This window comes from Haliotis rufescens, unplaced genomic scaffold (genome assembly GCF_023055435.1).
Source record: "Haliotis rufescens isolate VD_foot unplaced genomic scaffold, xgHalRufe1.0.p SCAF_13, whole genome shotgun sequence".
NCBI lineage: Eukaryota > Metazoa > Mollusca > Gastropoda > Lepetellida > Haliotidae > Haliotis > Haliotis rufescens.
The window spans coordinates 27,950,263-27,974,114 of NW_025963813.1; the positions used below are offsets into that span (position 1 = coordinate 27,950,263).

The 23,852-nt window shown below is 37.3% G+C and overlaps 1 protein-coding gene across 4 annotated transcripts; it reads right to left on the minus strand.

The window, feature by feature from the left end:
* Positions 1–906: 906 nt before the first annotated feature.
* On the minus strand, positions 907–19,838 carry LOC124152482 (TAR DNA-binding protein 43-like). 4 transcript variants are annotated; one of them, XM_046525427.2, is made up of 4 exons: positions 19,498–19,838; positions 15,656–15,822; positions 14,042–14,182; positions 907–13,463 (listed from the first exon to the last, which is right to left on the minus strand). In XM_046525427.2, the coding sequence occupies exons 1-4, from the start codon at positions 19,733–19,735 to the stop codon at positions 12,732–12,734; spliced, it is 1,278 nt and encodes a 425-aa protein (XP_046381383.1). In that variant the 5' UTR covers positions 19,736–19,838; the 3' UTR covers positions 907–12,731. The 4 variants fall into 4 exon arrangements, with proteins under 4 accessions (XP_046381383.1, XP_046381381.1, XP_046381382.1 ...); XM_046525425.2 differs by having other exon boundaries at positions 907–13,478; XM_046525426.2 differs by having other exon boundaries at positions 14,030–14,182.
* Between the last annotated feature and the right edge of the window lie 4,014 nt (positions 19,839–23,852).

A 23,852-nucleotide genomic window follows, 5' to 3' on the forward strand; every position in this document is an offset into this window, starting at 1 on the left:
CCTTATTCTCTATCCATGATTGTCACAAAGTGTACTTGTTATGTGATTGACGGTCAATACCACCATTGGAGCGAAAATGGAGAAAAATGACCATAATGCGGGCAGTGAAAACTATCTGTTTGAATATTGCAGTTAACAAAGGTCATCTTCCTGCGGCATAGGAGTTAACTGACTATAAAAGTCCCGTTTCCATCCTTGCCTCGGGAAGATGACAAAGGTTGGTTAACTAAAGTTCAAAACTCAAGACATGACTTTGCGATAACATTTAACAGATCCCTTATTGTTTATCATAACCATACATTTTTGAACATGTAACACACAACTGAGACAGAACTGTGATGATACTTTACATAATTATTTTAGTGGTATGCATGTTGGTGAGTTGTCTCCCTTATCCTTCCAACAACTCAGGGAAGATGCTCGTGAAAAGACCTGCCACAAAATTACAAACAAATTTATACTCTCTCCAAGAGATATTCAGGCTCATAGTTTAAATTTTAAAAAGTCTGTTTTCCATACCCCATTGCATATAGTTCATAAAATAAAAACAGAAAAACATTCCATTCTTAGCTCTAGCAGCCTATACCCATCCACTCATAAGTTAGTCAAGCAGCCTGTGCTTGTTGTCAGAGGGACCCGTGATGATCCGGGTTAAAATAGGTCTTCAGTAACCCATGCTTGCCGTAAAAGGCGACTAACGGGATCGGGTGGTCAGGCTCACTGACTTGGTTGATGCATGCCTGCACTGAGATTACATGTCATTATACCCCAATAGTCAGGGTCTTTGTTTGGTAATATTAATCATGGTGTTCCTGCTCCAGTATGTCCTTGATTTTGCTGGAATAGTGCGGACTAAACACACATTCATTCATCACATTGAAAGTGAAACACTACAAAAAACACACGCCAGTTTTAGCATAAAGCCAAGTTTTATTGGGTAAGTAGTATAACTGCTGCACGTACGTACGTTCACCACCAGCCGGCGGTCAGCTGCTGTCTACGTTACACACCGATAACACGAAAACAACACATTGTCGCTTACACTCACACTTCAAAGTCAGAGTTGGATTTCAATTACACAGCTGGTTGTAGGACAGCCCGCGTCACCACCACAGTGAACAATACCGGACACTGAAACAGGTGCTACAGTGACATAATATCTCAACAAGCTTCACTGGAAGCAAGCAATTTTAACTTCAGCCAGACTATTTTTTTGTCTTGGTTTACAGACTTTATGAAAAACTGATCGGTAATGAAAATACTTTTGAAAAAAAACAAACATTTCAGAAATGTTATTACGTTTTTAAAAAATGACCTCAACATGCTGCCATGAGAGCAGAGTAAGCTTATTATTGGTCCTGTAGTTCAACCTCTACCGTATGCAAGACTTTTTTTCTTTTTTTTCAGGGTTACTTTCTCTCACCATTGAAGACATGGATAGAATCATAAACCATTTAAAAAAAGTTATAGAATCATCTGACATTGCATGGGTACAACTGCTATTTAAAAGTGACTGTATTAACATCTATTTTTTTTCAAAAGGAAAAAATATTGGAAAGCACCCTAACAAAGGGCACCACGTCAGCCCTCAGTTCTCATTTTTATCAACTTTGTTGTAGCATGTGATTTTTCCAATCATAAGGCTTCAACAAAACCATAATCTTTCTGAAATCAATCTAAATCTAGATGTTCCATCAAACTGATAATTTACTTTCAAATGCAACATTTTTTCAGGTATATCTGCAGCTTTCATAATTTTGTGACAGATAAGTTTACAACCTGTGATACTGTAGTTTCAAGCTCAAGCTGATTGTGCAATACAGAAATCAAGTCTACTGGCCTTCTGGTTTTGGCATGACGATCAATGGCAACCATCTAAAAATCTTATGCACAAAATCATCCTTTATTGCACACTATAATCTAACTTTTAAAAATCCTTTTGAGGTAGAACGTATAAAAATACTTGAGCTTTTTCCTATCTGAGTTATTCTTGTGGAAAGTAGTACACAAAACATATCACTGGAACATCTTAATGTTCTAATATCCATTTTTTTTAAAAGGCAACCTAAAATAAGAAATGTCCTGATTATGAAATTGCAAATTCTGCCAGCAGAATACTTGACTGAGATACTGATAATTTTTGCATCTTCACAAAAAGATGTAATTCATCAACTAATTTAGTACAATGAAATGTTATGGAAGCAGCTGAGACATTGTCCTGAGCTTGTTCAGTTGTGGTGATTAAAACAGGCTGTCCTAATTAGCTTAAAATATATTACAGTAATTAAGATGAGAACTTGCAGGGTTAACGTCACCTCCTCACACAAAGTCACAACAATGTATCAAAAATAGATAACAAGATGTTACAGAACAACTGTGCAGTGTCACAGAAATGGGGGATACGGGCAACATTACCGATTTCCCTCCATATTCCAATCAATTCCATGTATCAAACACTACACAAGCATCACTTTAGCCTTATTGATTTCATTTTCATGTTTCAGATCTTATGAAAACTAGTTACAAATAATTTGCAATGCATTTTTTTAGTGATCAATTCTAAAAAATTGTTTTGGATTATCCCCCCTGATGACCATCTCTCTGACACTGCAACCAGTTTCTGCAGAGAACTTCCTGAGAAACTGAGTGGTTGACTTCGAGACTAAGACAGTGTTTTACATAGAGTTGCTAGTTATCTTGGCTCTAGGATCTTACAGCGTGTTCACCTGACACACAGAACATGAAGACAAGCACATTGTAAATGACCAATGAGGCCACAGCATGAACCAGCCAACTCGAATTGTTCAATATGTTTCAAAATTAAATCAAACTTCATGAATTTAAATTTAGATCATATTCTAAACAGAATTATGACAAAGACATTCATTTCCTTCCACAAATATGCCAATCTTTATGTTCTGAATCTCTGGTAGCCATTCAAGTACCCCTCGATGAACAGAAGTACATGTACAAGCAACCAACCCAAAATTAACTGTCACATTGTGACCAATCTGTCTCAAACTAAATCCAAGTTCATCAAATACGAAATTTGAGGATAAAAAATGCAAACATGAGATGCCAATTTTTTTTTTTTATTACATCATCCATGCTGTCAGTCCATAAATCTCGACTTATTTTGGGAGTTCCTGGTACAGACTCTCTAGTGAACTGTGATGATAAGCTGAACGATCCCATTCACGATATACTTCATTCTATTTCAATCCAAATCATTTTATAAATTTTAGTCTTTACAAAAAACGTTTGAGTCTACTTGCCTAACTGTTAATACAATTTTGGCTCCTTTTTAGTATATTTTAGTCACAGTATATGGAATCGTATAAGTTGATGTTACTAGTCCAGAATGAAAAACAGTAAAAACACTAAGATCGATTTGGGGAATGAGGCCCGGATTCACATTTTCCTATTATATGACATCTTTTATTCAGACCGATCAATGTCTAAGTGTGGCCTCTAAATACCATTGGATATCAAAAAGTGGCTTTTTGAATAAATACGGAACTCAAATTTACTAGAAACAGTGTATCGTGAACAGAATATCATGATATGGTTACAAGCGTATCAGTTGAGCCTATTGCTATGCAACACCTTGATCAATTCTCCTTGTAATTACAAAACTTTGTTAATATTAGAAATGGGGTTCAAAGAATTTCTTGGATTTAGTTTGTTAAACAGAACTGTGTTATTAATATGCTTGAAAAACAACCAAAAAAACATAATGCATCAATTAAGTACTGTGAGAAACTAAGACGTGAGAGTGAAATGGAAGATCGGAACTAGAAACCCAGGAACGTAAATGTGTACTTTTGGTAATACCTGCAATATCCAAATGACTGAAACTGGCAACACTATGATATGTGTGATAACATGTAGCATGTTTGTACACCACCAAGTGTCATCAACTGGTACTTAATTCTAAAGCATTTTCGGCAAAATACTTCAATAATTGTTAAGTTATACTGTCATACATTCCTTTTTGACAAACATGACTGTTATTACTGTACAAATGTTCAAAAAATTTGGGATTAATAGCCATCTTGTAAACACGAATTTGGTTAATTTGGAAGTGAAAAATTCTCATTGATAATGCTGATTGCATGATTTGACATACTTAATACCACATAATAAATATATTAAAGCTAAGCCGAATGATAACAGGTGATTTCATATATCAACTCATACCAAACTAAACAGATCAATCATACATAATGGAATTTTTCATAAAAAGAGGTAATTCTGTTTAATGTAACCAAGGCGATCAAATCTCAATTACTTCAAACATACCATAACTGTGGACAACAAACTCTTGCATTCAAGCCATTTTGGATATTGCATATTTGAAGAGAAAAAAATCTACATAAAAAGTATTCTTTATTTTCATAGAAATTATTTCAATATGAAATTTTTATATTTCCCATTCATTCATGTTTGAGCAAAATTCATTTCTTAAGGAATGAGTTATTTCAATATGATTTACCAGAAACTGTGTGAACTGGTGTGTTCCCTGGAGGAGCACAGGGCTCTCAAAGCCAGATAACTGGTTGTAGAAAATAGTAGGGGTGTAACAAGACCTTGTCAACACACCATTCTCATAAAACATTGGTACATTTTCCAACAATATTTTTTTCAAAATTCAAATTAACATAACGTTGATGGAAACAATATTTTCAAATAGATATTTAAACTAGACATGAACATTTAAACAGACTAATACGTCCTGGTTAATAGATGGTATTGATAGCGAAAAGTGAAAACAAAAAGCTCTAGTTCTGATTTATGTAAGAACACAACTGTTTGTCAAAGAAACGAGCTAACATGTTTTCTTTCTTGTATTAGTGTCCTGCCTTGATGAATCGTTACACCCCTAGAAAGTAACACTCAAGTTCCCTTAGGTTCTGCAGAGTAACACGATCTACATGAAACAAACATACTAAACCATCACTTCATCTCAAGAAAATAGATAGGCACTGAATTTACAAATAACATCAATATTATAGGTGAATAGTCTTCTACCTGTCTCTCCTTCCTTTTCACACAAACACAGTACTATGGTGTATGGTCAAACATAAAGAGAAGAGAATATCAGGGTAGCATTACTCTCATGCCATTTCATCTGACAGCAAATCCTTGGTTATACTAACACGAGAACCCCTCAAAGACTTGCATCACCAACATTTGCAATAACTAGAATAGTGATCCAAGGGAAGTAACTGGATTCCAGTCATAGTGAGTAGGGGTCAAACCTTTGTAAATACTGCCTTGAATAGGATATCAGTCACATCATAATGTATCAACTTTGATGCATCCACTGGTCACTCTGGTAGTAGTTCTTTACCACTTTTGTGAAACCCACAAGCTTAAGAATGGTACTAACAACCAAAGGACCATTATCAGAATTAGTCTGGGTTTAAGCCCTTGACAAAAGGCAAGGGCAGATCCAGCATTTTTAAAAGTTAAGGGTCCAAAATATCAAATCCTCTTAGATTACATTTGGTTTTCAAAAGGGGTAATGACTCACTTGTTAACACAACCATAACCACTTTTGCAGCTTGCAGTGATTACTTCTGAGACAAATAATTGAGACAATGTGAATATGCAGGAAATGAAACAGTTTCCTTATCTGTTTCCATTGAAACAGATGACGTTAATTGCAAAGTCAGGGAATCAAGCCATTGAGAGAACTGGTCAGAAATATTAGTTCACACGTTACTCGAAAGTCATCAAAGCCAAAGTAGACAATTCTGGTCTAATTTGTTGGTGGTATTGGAAGACAGCTACAGGGGACTTACACTGTGACTACAGGGACTACAACCAAACATGGCTACCACTGTCCATTCTGACATTTGTGGTGCAGGGCCTCGCACAAAGCAGGCTGACACCGACCCTCGTACTAGATGGCACGTTTTCTGAAGACCGTTAAACCGCATGAGATGGCACACGGTGGCACGACAAGGGAAACTCACTACAAGAATCCTGTTGCATTTCGTGGCAAACAGGAGTAGATAACTCACATCCTCCAAAAACTAATGTCCACTTTCATAAATTTCAACCAAGATTAATGTCCCTTCATGAAAAAGGTGAAACTGAGCTCCAAAATGGTGAAATGTAACACGTATAATTTTTGAAAATACTTTCCTTCTTATTGTCAAAATGTTACCAGGTTACAGATTAAACATCGTTTGTTGACATTTTTGCACAATTAGTCAATTCTCCCACGGTAACTGAAAAAGGATGAAACAGAAAGCAACCATGGAACCTTGATCATGATAGCAGACATGGTATTCTGTGAAGACAGATTCATGACTATCTAATGACAGCGCTACAAGAGATTCAAGGAACGGAACACATTTACTGCACAAGGAGGCAACAGAGTTCTCTCCCTTCCCATGTACTCCTTCCCCCAAACACCACCAAGGACAACATGCTCCCATAAAGACAAGTTTTCTGGTTTACATTTGGTATTTTCATGGCATAAATGGATTTGAATTTCTAACAACTGGCATCATGCCATACATGCACAAACAATAAATAAAGTTATAAAAAACAACAGATTTAGGCAGATTTTCTACAAAGTTCATGAGAAACTTGATACAGACTTTCTTTAGAAATGACAGAGATTAAAGCAAATCTGGTTCACAAAGAGTAATGTAAGCTTGAACATTTCTGAATCCACTAACATAGTGAACAGAGATATTAATGATGTATAGCAATGGCACCATATCATTAGATCTCATAACATACTCTTTACTAACTCTACCAAAACATGAAACAAATTACAACTGTAGCAACCACTGTGCCATAACATATGCTTGGCGTTCTAGCAGAACCTCTGATGAGCTTTAAATGATCACAGCAAGATCCATTTTTGCAAATAAGGCAACACACACACGCTCACCGGGTTTGTGCACCAGATACAAGGGAGGTAACTCTACCCAGAACAACCACAGCAAAAGGCGATATCAGAGATAATTTATTCGGTCTCAAATCACAAAAAAAGTTGCTTTGAGCATGTTGTCCTAAGTGAAACTTAATAGGGGGACTTAAGCAGGGAAAAGAAGATCCAGATTTCAGTTGTCTTGACAAATTGGTACATGATCCATGAAGAATCCTTGCAAAATCGTAATTTCTAGCTGCGTCGATATACGACTACTTCCTCCAAAACACTGACTGAGAGATTAAAAGTTGCTTATCCACAATCAATCATTACAGTTACATCACAGCCTATACAGTCATTGAGCCAGAACCAGAAAAATCAAGTCATAGACCGTGTTGGCGACTTTGGGATTCCTTCTTTCCATTTTTCAAATTGGGAATGAAACCTGTGCATTCATGAAAGTTTCGTAGAAGTGTCAAACATCAAACATAATTATCTTAAAACTTTATATCGCCTCAAGGCAACAGGGTTTCATAGAAAATAAGAAAATAATGCTTTGATTTTGAGGAGATTTTGAAGTTACGAAACCAGTGTTCCAATTTGAAGAGATTTTGAAGTTACGAAACCAGTGTTCCAATTTGAAGAGATTTTGAAGTTACGAAACCAGTGTTCCAATTTGAAGAGATTTTGAAGTTACAAAACCAGTGTACCAATTTGAAGAGATTTTGAAGTTACGAAACCAGTGTACCAATTTGAAGAGATTTTGAAGTTACGAAACCAGTGTACCAATTTGAAGCCATCATGAAGTGTGGGTCTAGCTTTCCTCTCATTCCCAACATACGATATACACCAACAGTTCACTACTGCACACCCAGACCTCACTCTACATGGTACACCGTAAAATCAGCAGCAATAAATATGTAATGTAGGCTAAAGTGCAATGATTCAACAGACAGTGGTACTTCAAAGGTTGCCTTAAGTCATTGAAGTGATACATTTCATACCTCAGCAAATCCCAACCTTAATGCAAATAACAATTCAGTGAAACATTTTAAGACAGGATGCAATCTTTTGGTTCTAAAAAATCTGTTAAAATGGCCTTAAATTGTAAAATTAAAGACACACAAAAGCAACAGTTTCTGTAACAAGATATTTGATAGTCATTTGGTGTAAAATTGCCTCTATCTCAAAATATTGTGCAAATTTAACAACGGGAAGAATAATTTTTTTGAAGATAATCATAAAATGAAAGAAAAATAATTCAAGGAGAAAGATGAAATTTGAACTGATTTTTATCAAATATTCTAGTCCATATCTTACATGCACATATATCAGCATATGTGACCAAATGACGAGCTGAAAGATGATTGGTCTTCTGACTTAATATTTCCAACAGGGTTGTATGTATTACTACTGTTTCCATGGAACACTATGGTTGCCATGGGAACAATACTCTGGTTGTTATGGAAACGTACTGCCTCATCAAACAAGCCAGCCTTTGAGAGTACCAATTGATGGAGTCACCTTTCTCCCATGTTTGTGAGTGTCTTATTCATAACCACACACATCAGTAACACATAACAGTGGGAACCACATCAACAACTATATACAATAAATAACAAGTACGTACATTTATGAGAATTCATGCATGCTAAAATATAAATAGAAAAAGAGAAAATCCTGCTGAGATATCCAAAACACCATCCACACATTTTTAAACCACAATCGACAGCAAATACTGGCAGTTGTTTCAATATAGAGGTGAACAGCCTTTCCCCAGCAGTATTAAAATAGTCATCTATTATCCTCAACCAGGGCCCAGTTGTGTTGTGCACCTGCTCTAAATGAGGATGACATACCATCTCACCATCTCACAAACTTAACACACACGCTAAGAGTGGTGTGTGGATAAAATTTCATAATTCCGAACAGCTCAACTCTTAAATACGAACAATCAGAGGTTATATTTCAACTTCCACATTGGCTTCAGTTTGTTCTCAAATGCAATACAATACTGTAACAACTTTCTCATTCACCATGTTCCTGATATATATGATGCAGACTGAAGTACTCCAAGTTAACATACGATCACCTAGGAAACAGGACGATCACACACACCACACTTATATGTCAACAAACATTCAGCCAAGTCGTCCTTCATCTGTGTCTTAATATTCCACACAATTCGTTTCATATTAAATCCAGGGCATCCTATTGTATGAGTATTGTTTTACGCCACATCACACTATGTCACTGTGGAGGGGCATATGGGCTTCCACATCTTCTACAAACTGGTCCTTCAGTGTGATGAGGCTTAACCAATTACTCATAATTGCTTTTCATTCTATTCAGTACCTTTAGATTGAAAACCAAATATACAAAAACAAGCCCTGACCAACATGGACTAACGCTTACTATATCTTTTGGTTTAGAAGCTTGCTTATCTTTCTTGTGACAAGTACTCGCTCAGTTTCACAAATTACTACATGTGATGACTTGAGGCAAGCAGCTCAAATTTAGTCACCGATAAAGTAAAATATAGATATAACTAGCAGGGCTGGGACGGTACACCAACTGTGAGAACCGATACGTATCACGATACCTTGTACACCATCCGATTCGTATCGCGATACTTCCATGTGCTCTTGTCTTCTGTGCGTAAGCCATATTTTTCATAGACAGGGTAGTCAAATATCTGGCACACTGACGATTTACAGTTGTCAGTGTCAAGTATGGTGTAATGGATGAAAATATTTACTTTTTCACTACTAATTAGTGTTTGGTGTAACAGCCATATAAGTAAACATTTAAGGTATGTATCGATATTGTTTACTTAGTGTGCAACTGTGATCGATACCTGTAGCACGAAGTTAAATATCGCGATCCACCGATGCATCAGTGTATCGTCCCACCACTAATAACTAGCCAGCAGGATCTGTTAGCCCTTTGAACATTTTACTGGCTAGATTAGAAGGCTAGGATTAATTTCTAAACCTTCATCAAGATACCTACACAATGAAAAAACAAACTTGGCTGAAGACTTGGTAACCATGATACTATTGAGGACATGAATTATTTCACAACTTCCCTTTCAACAAGATTCATGATAGTTCATGACATATTATCAATTGGACATGAATTGAGACAGTTATTATTAACTGACTAAACAATAGGATTCCAAATATATCATTGACCACATAGATTTTAATGACACTTGTCGTGTATGGTACTATTTCTGAAATGTCTTCAGCTGAATTGATAAGGAAGCTGTGAAACAATTGATCACTCATACGCCACCCTCCAACCAGACAATGTTTAAAATGAGACTACTACACAATTATTATGCACTCAGGGCTGTGCTACTGTGAAAGGTTGGTAGATGTAGTTTATAAAATAAAAAAATATGGTATTAATAATAATAAATTGTTGGGGTGCTTCATTTTCAAACCAGTTGAAAACACATAATACACTCAGAGACCTGCAAATTAAACAGTAACCATGGTAACGAAAAAGCACCCCCACTCTTTAACATTGTAGAACACTCTCAAAAAACGCATTACAATTCAATCCAAACAACACTTGGTCATCTGTTTTGGTTAAATTCATATAAAAATGTTATGAACGCATATATGCAAGCATGTGGCTAGCCTCAGGTCACACAAGCACCGAAATCCTACTGGACCAATCACTCAAGAGAAGCCAAGACCTTGCTGCCTCAAATACCAAAATGTTTACACAAATTATCACCAAACACTGTCTCAAATCCACTCACTGCTAAAACACTGCTCTCATTATCAAACTTAATAAAATATTGAGGAGCATGATGTACGAAGTGCACTGTCAAATTTGATAAGTATGCACAATTAAAAGTGACTTTCATGCAATTTACATTCATGATTTCAAAAATAGAATTCTTAAAATTCTTCCACATTTTGGCTATAATATTCACATTTGTTTGAGGGAGTGGGTTCACTCATACCAGGTCCAAAACAATATCAGAATATCAAAACACCTCAAACATTTCACCAATTCTTTGCATCATCAAAATTGCTAAGATGTATACATGAAGTACCGGTAGTCAATGCAGTTCTGGCAAATCAACACTTTGTTCTCTTGAAATGACATCATTCAAAACTCCCATTTACACATGCTGTAGTGTTGCGAATGGTTCATAGAGTGTCAAATACAGAGCAAGGAGCTAACAATTTCAGTAACTATTTCTCAACACATTCTGGCTAGCACTACACAGGAAGGTAATAGTGAGCTATGAAAAAAACTAGGGGTGAAACGATACAGGAAGGTCACGATACGATACATATCAGGATACACAATATGTTATGTATCGCAATATACACATTAACTTCAAATCTCATGGTATCTTCTTGACTTTAAATATTTCAGAACATGTTCAAAATGTAAAGCTTGCTGTAGACACATAATAATTTTAGAGATGAACTTGAACGGCTAATTAATTAATTAATTGCAATATTTGACTGACAAAAGCTCTCGGGGTGGATTGGGTGGGTGTTATTTAACTACAAGAAAGTGATTTAGTTTAGCAAGTGTATACGACTTGTATCGATATAGTTAAAAAATGTATCGTGTATCGTATCGACGCATGAAAACTCACAATGCAACGGTACACAGTTGTATCATCTCACCCCTAATGAAATCTGCTGCCCACTTCAACATGTCATGATCATTTCAAATTTTATCAAATTTGTATAAACCTTAATGATTTCAATTTGTTCTATTTAAGCTGTGTCATGACTTGAACATGAAGTGGAAGCAGGTTACAATTTCAACAATCTTTAACTCTCTTCCCTATAGTTTGGCAAAGATGCATAATGCATACATCAACAATAATCTACAGAAATCTAATTTAAAACAACAATCTTTACCTTGTCAAAAACATTTTGTAAATAACTATGGGCAAACAGTGGTTATGTTGTTGAAAAGTGCACAAAAAATTTAAATTTGAACTAAAACATGAATGTTAGCACTTATCAAATACTCACAAGTAAAACCCTTCGCACTACGACAAGCTTGTCGTCTTGTGCATCAACATACCAAGTATGACAGTGGCACTGGGCAAGAAGCCGTTAACTAAATGGAGGTGGACTGGGTGATTTACTAATGTCTCACGCATGCATGATGTCCGTTCTACAACTGAGAACTTTGCACTTGAGATTTCTGATGTCCCACTCATGCATGATGTCCGTGCTTGATGCCAAACTTTCACACCACACATTACCTAGCATGCTCACATGTAACAGAGTGGAGTTAATCTGACGTAAAATATTCAGTAACAGAATCAAAGACTTATTAAATCTGTGTGGGAAGACCTCATTTTGCCTTCACCTCATGTCTAATGTTTTTTTTCAGTCTGTACAAAAAAACATTGGAGTCTGCCAGTCAAAACATGTCTTTGGCATTAAGTTTAGTGTATACTACTCAATATTTGCTGAGGACCCAGATACTCATCTTTAGTCAAAGGTGTGTGATCCTCAGCAAATGTCGGGAAGTAAATGTTAGTGTTACCAGCCAAAATAAAACTTTCTATGCTTAGGCTTCTGACTAGTAGTTAAAGTTGCAGACACTCCTTTGAAACTTTAAGGATCTAGACTGAAAAGTATTACCGCAAATGAATCAGCAATAATAAAAGAAGCGTTTTCTGGTTCCCATAAATCATACATTTCATTGCTGTTTCTGGTGAATTCAACTATTTCCTGTCTCTTCAAACCAAGACCCACATGTAGAACTCAATCTGACTTAATTATGTTACAGAATACTCTACTACATGAACATTTTCCCTGCTACAGCCTGCCCTATACTCACTTCAGTTCCACCCTGTCCCTGCCTTCGTCTGGGCTCCCCACCCACCAACATGCCCTGGACTGTGGGAGGGGCCATCACTGCCTTGGGACCCTCCCCACCCCAGGAAACCCCCACCACTCCCACTACTAGTTGTCCCATTCCCTACCGTGCCAAAGCTACTGTTGGCACTGGCATGGTTGGGTGTGGGGTTGTCCCCACTACTTGCGCTACCCCCCTGGTTAGTTAGACCAAGAGGACCCCACCCCCCTTGGCTACTCAAAACAGCCTGAGCTGCTGCAAGCATGGCGTGGTTTAACTGCAGTGCACCAAGCCCTAAATTGCCCAAGCCTAGATTGTTGGACAAGTTGGTTCCCATGCTGTTGCCCTGGGAGGTGAGACCTTGACTGTTCCCTCGTCCAGCATGTCCCCATGTGCCCGGGGGATATGCCTGGTTGAATCCAAAGGGGGTGTGGTTGAGCCCTGTCCGTCGATCTGTGTGTTTCTCGTTGTTCTTTGGCGCGGCTCCACTGATATGAACACTGGCTCCCTTGATGATGTGGTCTTCCCCACACAGGTTTTGGGCTACTTCGGGATCCGCAAATGTTACAAATGCAAATGCTCGGAAGGGCTTTGGAATGAAGACGTCAACGACTTCTCCAAATCGGCTGAAGTGGAGTCGAAGGTCGTCGGCGGTCATATCCTCCGTGCATCGCCCTACGAACACTTTGCGATTCATCATCAGCTGGGCTCCTTCCTGGAGAAAACAATTCTAATACAACTCACAATCTAGTAACATTGTGTCCAATTTAACAAGGAATGTCAAAGGGAAGTAGTCTTAAGCCTAATGTTATAAATAAATGTGTCCCTGGATGAAAATGCAAGGCAAAAAACCTGACAGCTCTTAATTTCGAACACTGTAACATATTAATCTGAAATACCCATAACACATTAACGTTATCCTGAATGTACAGAATTTATCTTGAGGAATAATATTTATAAATATATTTATTTATTTATTTCTATAAGGATATCACGTAATCAAAGAAGACTTTGTTAGCGCAATATCACGATTAAAGTTACCATGCTGTAGACAGCACAGTTATGTGTTGCTATTAAAAAGCTTCTGATTCATTTGTTTTTCACAATTGTCCTGTCTAATTGCAAGTAGTGACAACTTCGATTGCAAATACAATCAAGATTAGATTCACAATCATATAAAAATCTCCCAATAAAAGGCAATAAAGCTACTTCTTTACTTGAAATGAAACTTTCTGAAATATAGAAGAGCAAATATAAGAAAATATAACAAAATGTTTATACCTGTATATCTACCTTAGAGTTCGGTATTCGGACATCACACCAGCGCCCATCTATCATGTGTCTCTGAGAGATACATTTCACTTGCGCCTCGTATTCAGCGAACCTCACAAAACCAAACCCTTTGGACTGACCTGTCTTTGGGTCCTTTTTAACCTAAAAATCAAAAAGCATCACTAAAAATATGTATGAAAAATACCTTGTTTAATACTTTCAACATCATGTCAAATGCATTGATGTCATCTCTGAAGTACCATAGTTAGATCTATTCTCTCTTTTTTTTAAAAAGTATATATTTTGAGACTATGTCGCTGCAGAAATATATTATCCTCGAAGCAAAGCGAAATGTGATTTCCTTGCACTAACAATAGACAAGAGAAAACCCTGATGGTGACAGACTAGCTGACTTCGTTTGAAATATATACTTATATGAATATTATCACCAATGTTTTGTTCAACAACTACAAAAATATAAGGTACTTTATTTTTCGGTCCTTGGGGACTAGCAGTCACATCAATTACCAGTCCAAGCCGAATTTTACTGGTAAAAAAACCTCTGGTAATTACCAGTAAACGGGAACACTGGTTTATTTATAACAGCTTAACTGTAGTCTGGACAAGAATTTCACGGTAGGTTACGAAACTATTAGTTGGAAATAACAGTGTCTAAAATACCTGCCTGCTGGACAGTCAGAGACGGACCATGTTGCTGACAGACGGTCAGTTCTGAATAGTTGCAAGCCCGATGACCGGGTCTCCGGGTTAAAGTTACATAGTTGACCATCCACCGGTTTATCGTTATTTTCTGAGAACTAACATTAAACAGTACTATTCTTATGTTTTCCCTTTTGTTACTTTTGTTCGCTAGTCTACAACATTCTGGACTGGCAACATTTGATCTGGTCTGGTAATCTTGCAATGTTGCATGTCCAGTTGTCTGAATAAAATCTCCAGGAATTTTATAGACTGGTAATAATATGACTTGGGTAGAGATACCAGAAAGGACCAAATATTACTTTCCCTCACAAAGTATGACAGCCATGCACATGATGCACCCAGCCAGCTTTAACACTAAATTTCAGTTGTATGAATTACTTCTACTTTTTACATACATTAAAGTATAGTTAACATTTCAATAACCCTGCCAACTGCTAATTATTTGTTTCACCACAAAACTGTTGCATACCATACATTAATCAGAAAGGCAAAAGAAATCGTTTTCATGAGTACTGCAAATACATTAACTTGGTTTGTTGTTTAATGCCGCCCTCAGCAATATTCCAGCTGTATGAAGGCGGTCTTTAAATAATCGAGTCTGGGCCAGACAATCCAGTGATTGATATCATGAGCATTGATCCATGCAATTGGGATCGATGACATGCATCAACCAAGTCAGTAAGCCTGACCATCAGATCCTGTTAGTCACCTCTTACGACAAGCATAGTCGCCTCTTACGGCAAGCATGGGTTGCTGAAGACCTAGTCTACCCCGGATCTTCACGGGTAAAAATACATTTAACATATCCATAGAGCTGAAATGTCTGTTTTAAACCATTTCTCCCATCTACCGAACAGATTAAAAAAAAAATCCATCAACCAAGAAAAATATAATAAAACTCAGCAGTTATACCTGGACCATCAGTAGGTCACCAAACTGTGAGAAGTATTTGCGAAGGTCCTCCTCAGTGCTCTTCCAAGGCAGTCCCAGGACAATCAGGTCGCTACATCGCTGCTTCTCCACACGCTTTGTCTTCAGTTGCAGGCTGTCCCATGGCTCCTCAACCTTTCGTTTGTTTTCTAAGAGGAGAAAATGGCTCATGCTAAATACAGAACGCTGGACTGAAAGCAGTGTTTGAAATTAGCATGAAGGTCAAAGGGTCTTGTTTTGCATGTTACAAGTTAAAGATTCAGAGGGCTCCCTAGATTAAAATACCATAGGAGCAAATCCTGCTTATAAACACTGCTAAAAGTAAAAGAAAATCCAATCTGCAATTAAAGCAACCAGACTAAAAGCCTTGGTTCAGTAACATGTCTTTCAAGCCTTGTACATGGTGTAAGCTTTGTGAGAAAAATTCATAGATTAACACTAAAATGATTAAAATGATTGACAATGATTAGATGATGTCATCATGGTCATGTGACAACTTCAGGCTTGTAGATTCAAACGTTTTTGGCACAGATTGTAAACTGGAACATGTGGAAGTTTGAAAATGATGTGATACATAATTGGTAATGGCATATTTTGTATTATCAGTTATTTTGCAAGACACTTAAGGCATTACGACATTCTTAAATATCAATTCCTTTACCAAACATAAATATGTTCGTCACATTTTGCATGACAATGCCAATGTCCAAGAAAATGATATGATTTGAAACCTTGTATTTTATATATAGTTTAACTTTCTGATCTGGATACCATTCCACAAAGTCATCTTAGTGCTAGGACTAATCACATGCTTCCGCAAAACAAAGATCTGAGGACATCCCATTACCATGATTACAGGTCACGTCAGACTGTCCTTTTGTGAACTTTGACCGACCAATGGAATGACTAACAAAAAGTCGACAATAGCCAATCAGAAGGCAGCTTAATCGAGCTTTACAGCACAAGTTTCAAACGCTTCAAAACATATTTGACATATACTCGATTAAAAAATTAAAAACTGAACAAAAGAACATTCTGAAATGGCCAATAGATGGCCTAGATTGTATGAATACAGACATAAAGCCCATAACTGTCGTTCGGAATACCCTGTGTTTTTTTTTTCGAGGTTGCACATTCAAAAATCACATTCCATCTGTCACTTTCATGATCTGATAAGTGATGATCTGATTGCTTAGATGAAAGGTCGTTCTGACATGACCTGCAATGGGATGTCCTCAGACCTTTGTTTTGAGGTAGCGAGAACTAAGATCTGATTTTGAGAGATTGGACTAATCACACGATAGACATCAGGGTTAGAAACTAACAGTTTTCGGCCACTAGTCCTTATAATGATAACATAAAGCAAAACCCTTAAAAAGGGCAAATTTCTACTAGTCCTTATGATACCTTTACCATTGGGCAGTTTGGCAAGGACTATAGGACTAGTGCCAATTTCTAACGCTGGACATTCTATGGTCATCAGTCACAGTGATTAGATTGCTTTGTGGAAAAGAGGCCCTGACAAATACATAAAGTAACATTGGATTATGGGCAAGTTCAAAGCAATGTCTGCACATGACATAATATGCCTATCACGGACAAAATTCTGTTGGTTTGAGAGATGGAATAGGGAGTAGGGACATTTCTTACTGACTACCAATATCACCATTAAGACTGTTTGTGTGTGTAAAGGTATGTGACAATATTGTTGGAGATACATTTTGTGGGCTAATGGAGACAAATCCAAAATTATGATAGTTTAGTAGTTAAGGCCATCAATTACCGGGTATTCATCATGTTCATATGTGATGTAAGTAAGAGCAGCATATCATGTCATCAAATAAATCAACCAGAGCTACAGAAAATCAGCATATTTGCATTAAATACCCCCCAAAATATTCAAAACCCAATTACTTTCAATTAACTTGCGTACAGAAATGCATGCATTAAATGAAAGACTCAAATGTATGAAAACAGCACGCGTAAATACCCAATGAAGCTTTTTTAGCATGCGTACAGGAGCTAATTTCCGAAACACAATTTTGTGCTAATTTACTTTCCGAGTCAAGCCCATATATTTTGAACAGTTATATACATCTAAAACATTATTTCGGTTTTTTTAAATCTTAAAATTTTCACTAATTTTGGGGAAAAAACAATAGAGTGATGAACAGAAGAGGGAAAAAATATTGGTTACCCAATGAAAAATGTAACAACCCAATGGAAATCGTAGAGTAAAAAACTCAACTGCTCAAAAAGTTACCTGGAGCTCTGCATACACCCAACTGCTGCAAGTGGGTTATTATCAAAAAGACTTGCCAAAGCCAAGATGCTGTGCTCTGGATTAAACATTGTAACAAGGACCCCTTGACTATCATTCTTACTTTCGAACATCTTTAAGCCCTGCGGATGCAGTAGCTTGAGAGAAGAACATTGAATTTCTTTCAATGATGACTTTGGCATGTGTGCCACAGCAGTATGATTTTCATAGTTGTTCATGTTTATGGGTTTGTAAATTGTAACAGCTGCACACACTTGCTTGCATATAACTAACAAAAAAACATTCAACAGAATGGAAACGGTTACGGTCTACACAACATCAGAGATTGACAATACTAATTCCAGTAGTATAGATAAGAACGAGTAAATGGAAATATATTCATTATTCTGCCAAAAATAATATATAAACATAAACATTTAACATTACAAAAATCCTGAATACATTGACTATAGACAAAGTTGATATGGTAGCATGATCAGTGAGTGAGTGAATATGGTTTTACGTCGCTTTTCGCAATATTTAAGCAATATCACGGCGGAGGACACAAGAAATGGGCTTCACACAATGTGCCCATGTCGGGAATCGAACTCCAGTCTTTGGCGTGACAAGCAAACACTTTAACCACAAGGCTATCCAACTGTTCCTGTAGCATGATTAGCCCCAAATCATAATTATGGCACTAACAGAGGGGAAAGTCTGATAATATTTGAGACGCAAAATATTCAAAGTTTTTTCTTACCATGTTATTGAGTATTTCAAATTGCAAATGGACTTTTCATATAGAAATAGAAATATGACCAACCAATCATGCCATACATTATTTTCATCAGAACTAAACATCAATATGAAATCTAAAGGTACACACAACTGTAACATGTATATAAGATATTTAACCTGTATAATTAATACCAACGGACATGAAGAAGTCACGCATTGACTAGAGAAAATATTGTCATTACATATTCTGCTTAAAACAGTAAGCAATAATTAGTTTAATATTTAAGAAAACAATAAGGTCATCACTCTTCTAAACAATAACTTCAATCCCTTTGCATAATCAGTGTTAAACTATGTTCAAGATAACTCTAAAAAATTATTAAATCATAACTAGTCACCACAAAAATGCTCACAATATCATCTACAAAGAATTTCCATAATAAATCAAATCAACCACACATGAATAGTACCATAAAATTTGAAAAATGCAAGTTTCTTCATCGAATTTAATGATTTGGCATTTGCTTGTATAGAGTTACCTCCCCTAACGAACTGTCAAACTCGCCCAGCTGTCAAATCAACAATCTGGTACTTGTAAACATACAAATTCACGCGCCCTGACAGCAGAACTGGGGCATGATATATGCGAAATATGATGAACAAGGGTCTAAAATATCAAATGGCAACATATCTGACAACAAATGCAGACCAATTACATCAACGTTCGCGATTCCGATAGCTAATTCCTAGCGACAGAATCGGTTGTTTCGGTTCTAAATGTCAGCTGCTCATTATGCGTCCCATGTGGAATCGGCTGAAAGCTTACCTTTCGGGAATACGGCAATGAACACATAGCGACCCCAATCACAATCCGGAGGGTATAGGCGACCATCGGAGAGTCGAATACCCCTCATACTCCCGCTGTCGGGGTTACGGTACTTCAAACCGCACGACCCAGGGAACTGTGCAGCCAAAGTTGTCAACAACAGCGTTCCATCTTCCTCCACTGGGACTTCCATTGGCTCATCGCCTTCATCCTCAGCAACCTGTATATACTGACTCATGTTGTGACGAATTGGGGCAATGCACGTTGAACGAAACGGGTGGAATTATCCGAAATTCTTTTGCCCGCCTAGCTCCCCTGGGCTACGATAGTTATGAAGATGGCGGCAGCTACCGCGCAATGCATCATGGGAAAACATCGATCGCAAAATTCACAAGTAAAGAGATGAGTGATTTTTAGCTGAATGGATGCTGATTCCGAGTACTGAATGTCTAAAACGCGTTTTTATTGATTTTTATACACATCATTATTGCACAATATAGTGTTTGGTGGGATCAATCGACAGAAACTAACAAAGAACGATAACTCTGTCTGAACGCGCACCTGCCCAGTGCCCATTGTTCTGGAAATTCATTTCCTGGATAATTTGGTCAGCAATCCCGAAGTTTATGTTCCAGTGGTGGACAGAATGTACACACGATTGACCGATTAAACATATTATGAGATTTATGAAGTCATTTCTGTTGTTTTTGTGATGGAAACTATCGTCGAAAAGGCGCACTTATCACTCGGAGCAGCTCCCGTTTTGAAACATTATGGCGGGCGAGGTTGGTCGCTTGATGTACATGTAAATATTTAGTCAAACATGAGCTGTAGTGGTCATCGATTGACCGACACACCTTTGTTTACCTTTCAAGTATGATATTTAGACATAATTCAACATTTTAAACGCGTTTTAGAATTATGTCATCTGTTATTTGCAGTAATATGACTGCATATTCATAATTAATTATTACAGCGACCAAGCATGCGGAACAGCACATTTTATATTTTCAGGAAATAGAAAGGAAATTGACACCGATTGATTCTCGACACGAAGTATTTGTTATGAAAATTTTGTTCTTTATTATCGATGAATAGGAGTATGTATTATTATTGAAATGCAGGTTTCCATTTGCAAATGCCCTCTGCTCAACTGAAAGTCTGTTTAATCGTATGGTTTATCGCGGTTTATCGTAACATTTAGTGAACATTTATAGACGAGGAGACTTAACTAATCTATTGTGTTGCATATCAAAGTTAAGTTTGTGGGTAATTTGTCATGATTTGTTGTTATCATGACAATGATACTATTGAAAACAAAATTCTTCATATAAATTACATTAGCATGTTTTTAGAAGAAAGATAATTTGTTTCTGAAACTATGTTAGAGCAACGTCAAACCAATATAACTGAATCCCTTATGCGTAAGGAAAATAAATTGAACAAAAGTTATAATTCAAGGCTGTAGTTAACTTTTTTTGACAGGTGGGGCAAATATTTGTACAAGTATCACTTGTCCCCAACTTGTATTTTCATGATTCAAATAAAACTGTTTTCTTTAAACGGCACTGTAATTGTTTACACAATTAACTAAGCAATTTAAGTTTATATACAATAAACTAAGTAATTTAAGTTTATATACAATAAACTAAGTAATTTAAGACTCATACAGAAACATGTCTTTAAAATGTGGACATAGTTATAAAACAAAAGTGAACACAAACGGATATCCAAATTAATATTGTAGAATTAATAAGATGGTTTTAGGAAGTGTTGATTTCTCTATGACCTGTTGTAATACATCTTGTACATTGTGTCAGCTTGTGGGATCCCAGTCACACCGTTGCTTGTGGTATAGGAGGCGGCGACATTGTAAGGGCCTCGGTAACTTGGTTGATTGCGGGGTCATCATACCTCCTCCCTGCCCCCCCCCCCCCCCCCCCCCCCCCCCAAACACACAATACAATATACTTCAATAGCTTTGTTTGGCTCACACTCGATTATTTACAATTAATAATCATGCAATTAAACCATGTGATAGTTATTTTTTTGTCAGAAAGACTTTTCGTTATTTTTTCCTTGTAACGGAGAGTGATTGCTGTTTAACGGCGCAGTCGGCAGTATTCCAGCTCACGAATTATTGGCGAGTCTCGACTGGTTAATCCTATGACTAAGGGGTTTTTCATTTTTGTTTATTTTTTTTTTGTTTAACGCCGCTCTCATCAGTATTCCAGCTATATGACGGCGGTCTGAAAATAATCGAGTCTGGACCAGATAATCCAGTGAGTGACATCATGAGCATCGATTCACGCAATTGGGATCGATGACATGCATCAACCAAGTCAGCGAGTCTGACCACCCCATCCCGTTAGTCGCCTTTTACGACAAGCATAGTCGCCTTTTTCAGACCCGGAATCTCCACGACTTTGCCGTTTTCCGAGAAACGGCTGTCAGCGCCAAAGGATCTCTCTACCAATACGTCCTTGCTTTGCGAAATATACACGAGTTCGATCAAGGTGTTGTAGCGGTAGTGATAACACTGGTGTAGTGTGCAAAAAAGGCAATTCAATTGTGACGTAGTGACGTCACTTGTTACTTTAGGTCTTCCCGCCTTTGGGCATCGGTCGATGGCTTCCTTTAAAGGGCTACCAAAGCCAACCCGGATGTACACGGGGGTTGATCAATACATTATACTGGAGGGGTAAAGATTGATGAACCTTTGACCATACAGTTAGTACGACATGATACCTGTTTCAGTACAACGTTCCAATAAATTGAAAAGATGCCTCGCGTGTTTGTATAATCAGGGGTGTGTGAGGTGATAGGATGAAATTGGGTTTAACGTCGCGTTCAAGATTATTTGCACTTATATAGCGACGTGCATGCACTTATGTGTGTGTTTGTCTGCTTGTGGAATGTGTTGAAAAGGTCCCCAGTAACCTATGTTTGTCAGCTCAGTGTGTTGCTGGTCAACGTATACTACGATGGTGTGAGACCCGTGAAGATCCGGGGTAGAATAGGTCTTCAGCAACCCATTTTTGCCGTAAAAGGCGACAATGCTTGTCGTAAGAAGAGGCTAACGGGATCGGGTGGTCAGGCTTGCTGACTTGGTTAATGCATGTCATCGTATCCCAATTGCGTGGATCGATGCTCATGATGTCAATCACTGTATTGTCTGGTTCAGACCCGATTATTTACAGACCGCCGTCATAGAGCTGAGATATTGCTGAATGCAGCGTTGAACAACAAACAAAACGATTGAGTGACACAGACATGGATTATCTAGTGTATTACATCGCCATTCGGTGTATTATCAATATGGGATGTATTGCACAACTGGGAGATCAATGAGTGATGAAATTACTTGTGTTCATGACTATTACCCATATATAATAGTATATTAATTGGATAAATAATCGATTTGAAACATAATACACTGGATACATTCATCAATAAATAGTATGTTATCTTTATTTTGAGACGATCCCTATTAATCTACATGCCACTTTATCTGCTCATATGTAGTTTCCTCAGGACACTAGTTGTGATATCGATATCACTCCAAACTGATACCGGATGTGTCAAGCGATTCAGATCTAATCATCATAATCATCATACAACAAAGAAGTATAGCAACAATTTTTTTTAGAAGGGCAATACTTTGTACCATCTGGCCAGACAGAATCAAAACTCTGGTTCCCAATGCTACCAAGAGACCTATAGAATCATATGAATTAATATGGTGCAATGGTAAGTCGTGTTGTGTTATACAGTGTTAGCGTTCCCTATTGTGTTTACGTTTTGATTGTTTGTTTGTTGTTTAACGCCGCACTCAGCAATATGTCAGCTATATGACGGTGTTCTGTTAATAATCGAGACCAGACAATCCTGTTATTGACACCATGAGCATCGATCCACACAATTGGGATACGATGACATGCATCAACCAAGTCAGCGAGCCTGACCACCCGATCCCGTTAGTCGCCCCTTAAATCAAGCATAGTCGCCTTTTACGGCAATCATGGGTTGCTGACGACCTATTCTACTCCGGATCTTCTTGTGTTTACATATCAATGGACTTCGTTTGCAAAGCCACCGGTCGCCTATTTATTTCCATACTATAGCTACATATAAATGAAACTCATTCGACCAAAACTATATATTAATATAAACGAGTCCATTGTATTGTGTATTTGTATTTAGAGTTTCATTTATGTTTAGTTAATTATTTATGGAATAAATTGTGAATGATTTCGTTTGGCGTTTATGGTCAAAGGGAGACAACTACTCATAATCGTTGAGTTTGGCGTAAGGGATGGACCATTTTATTTTTCGTGGGGTGGATGTTGTTTTGT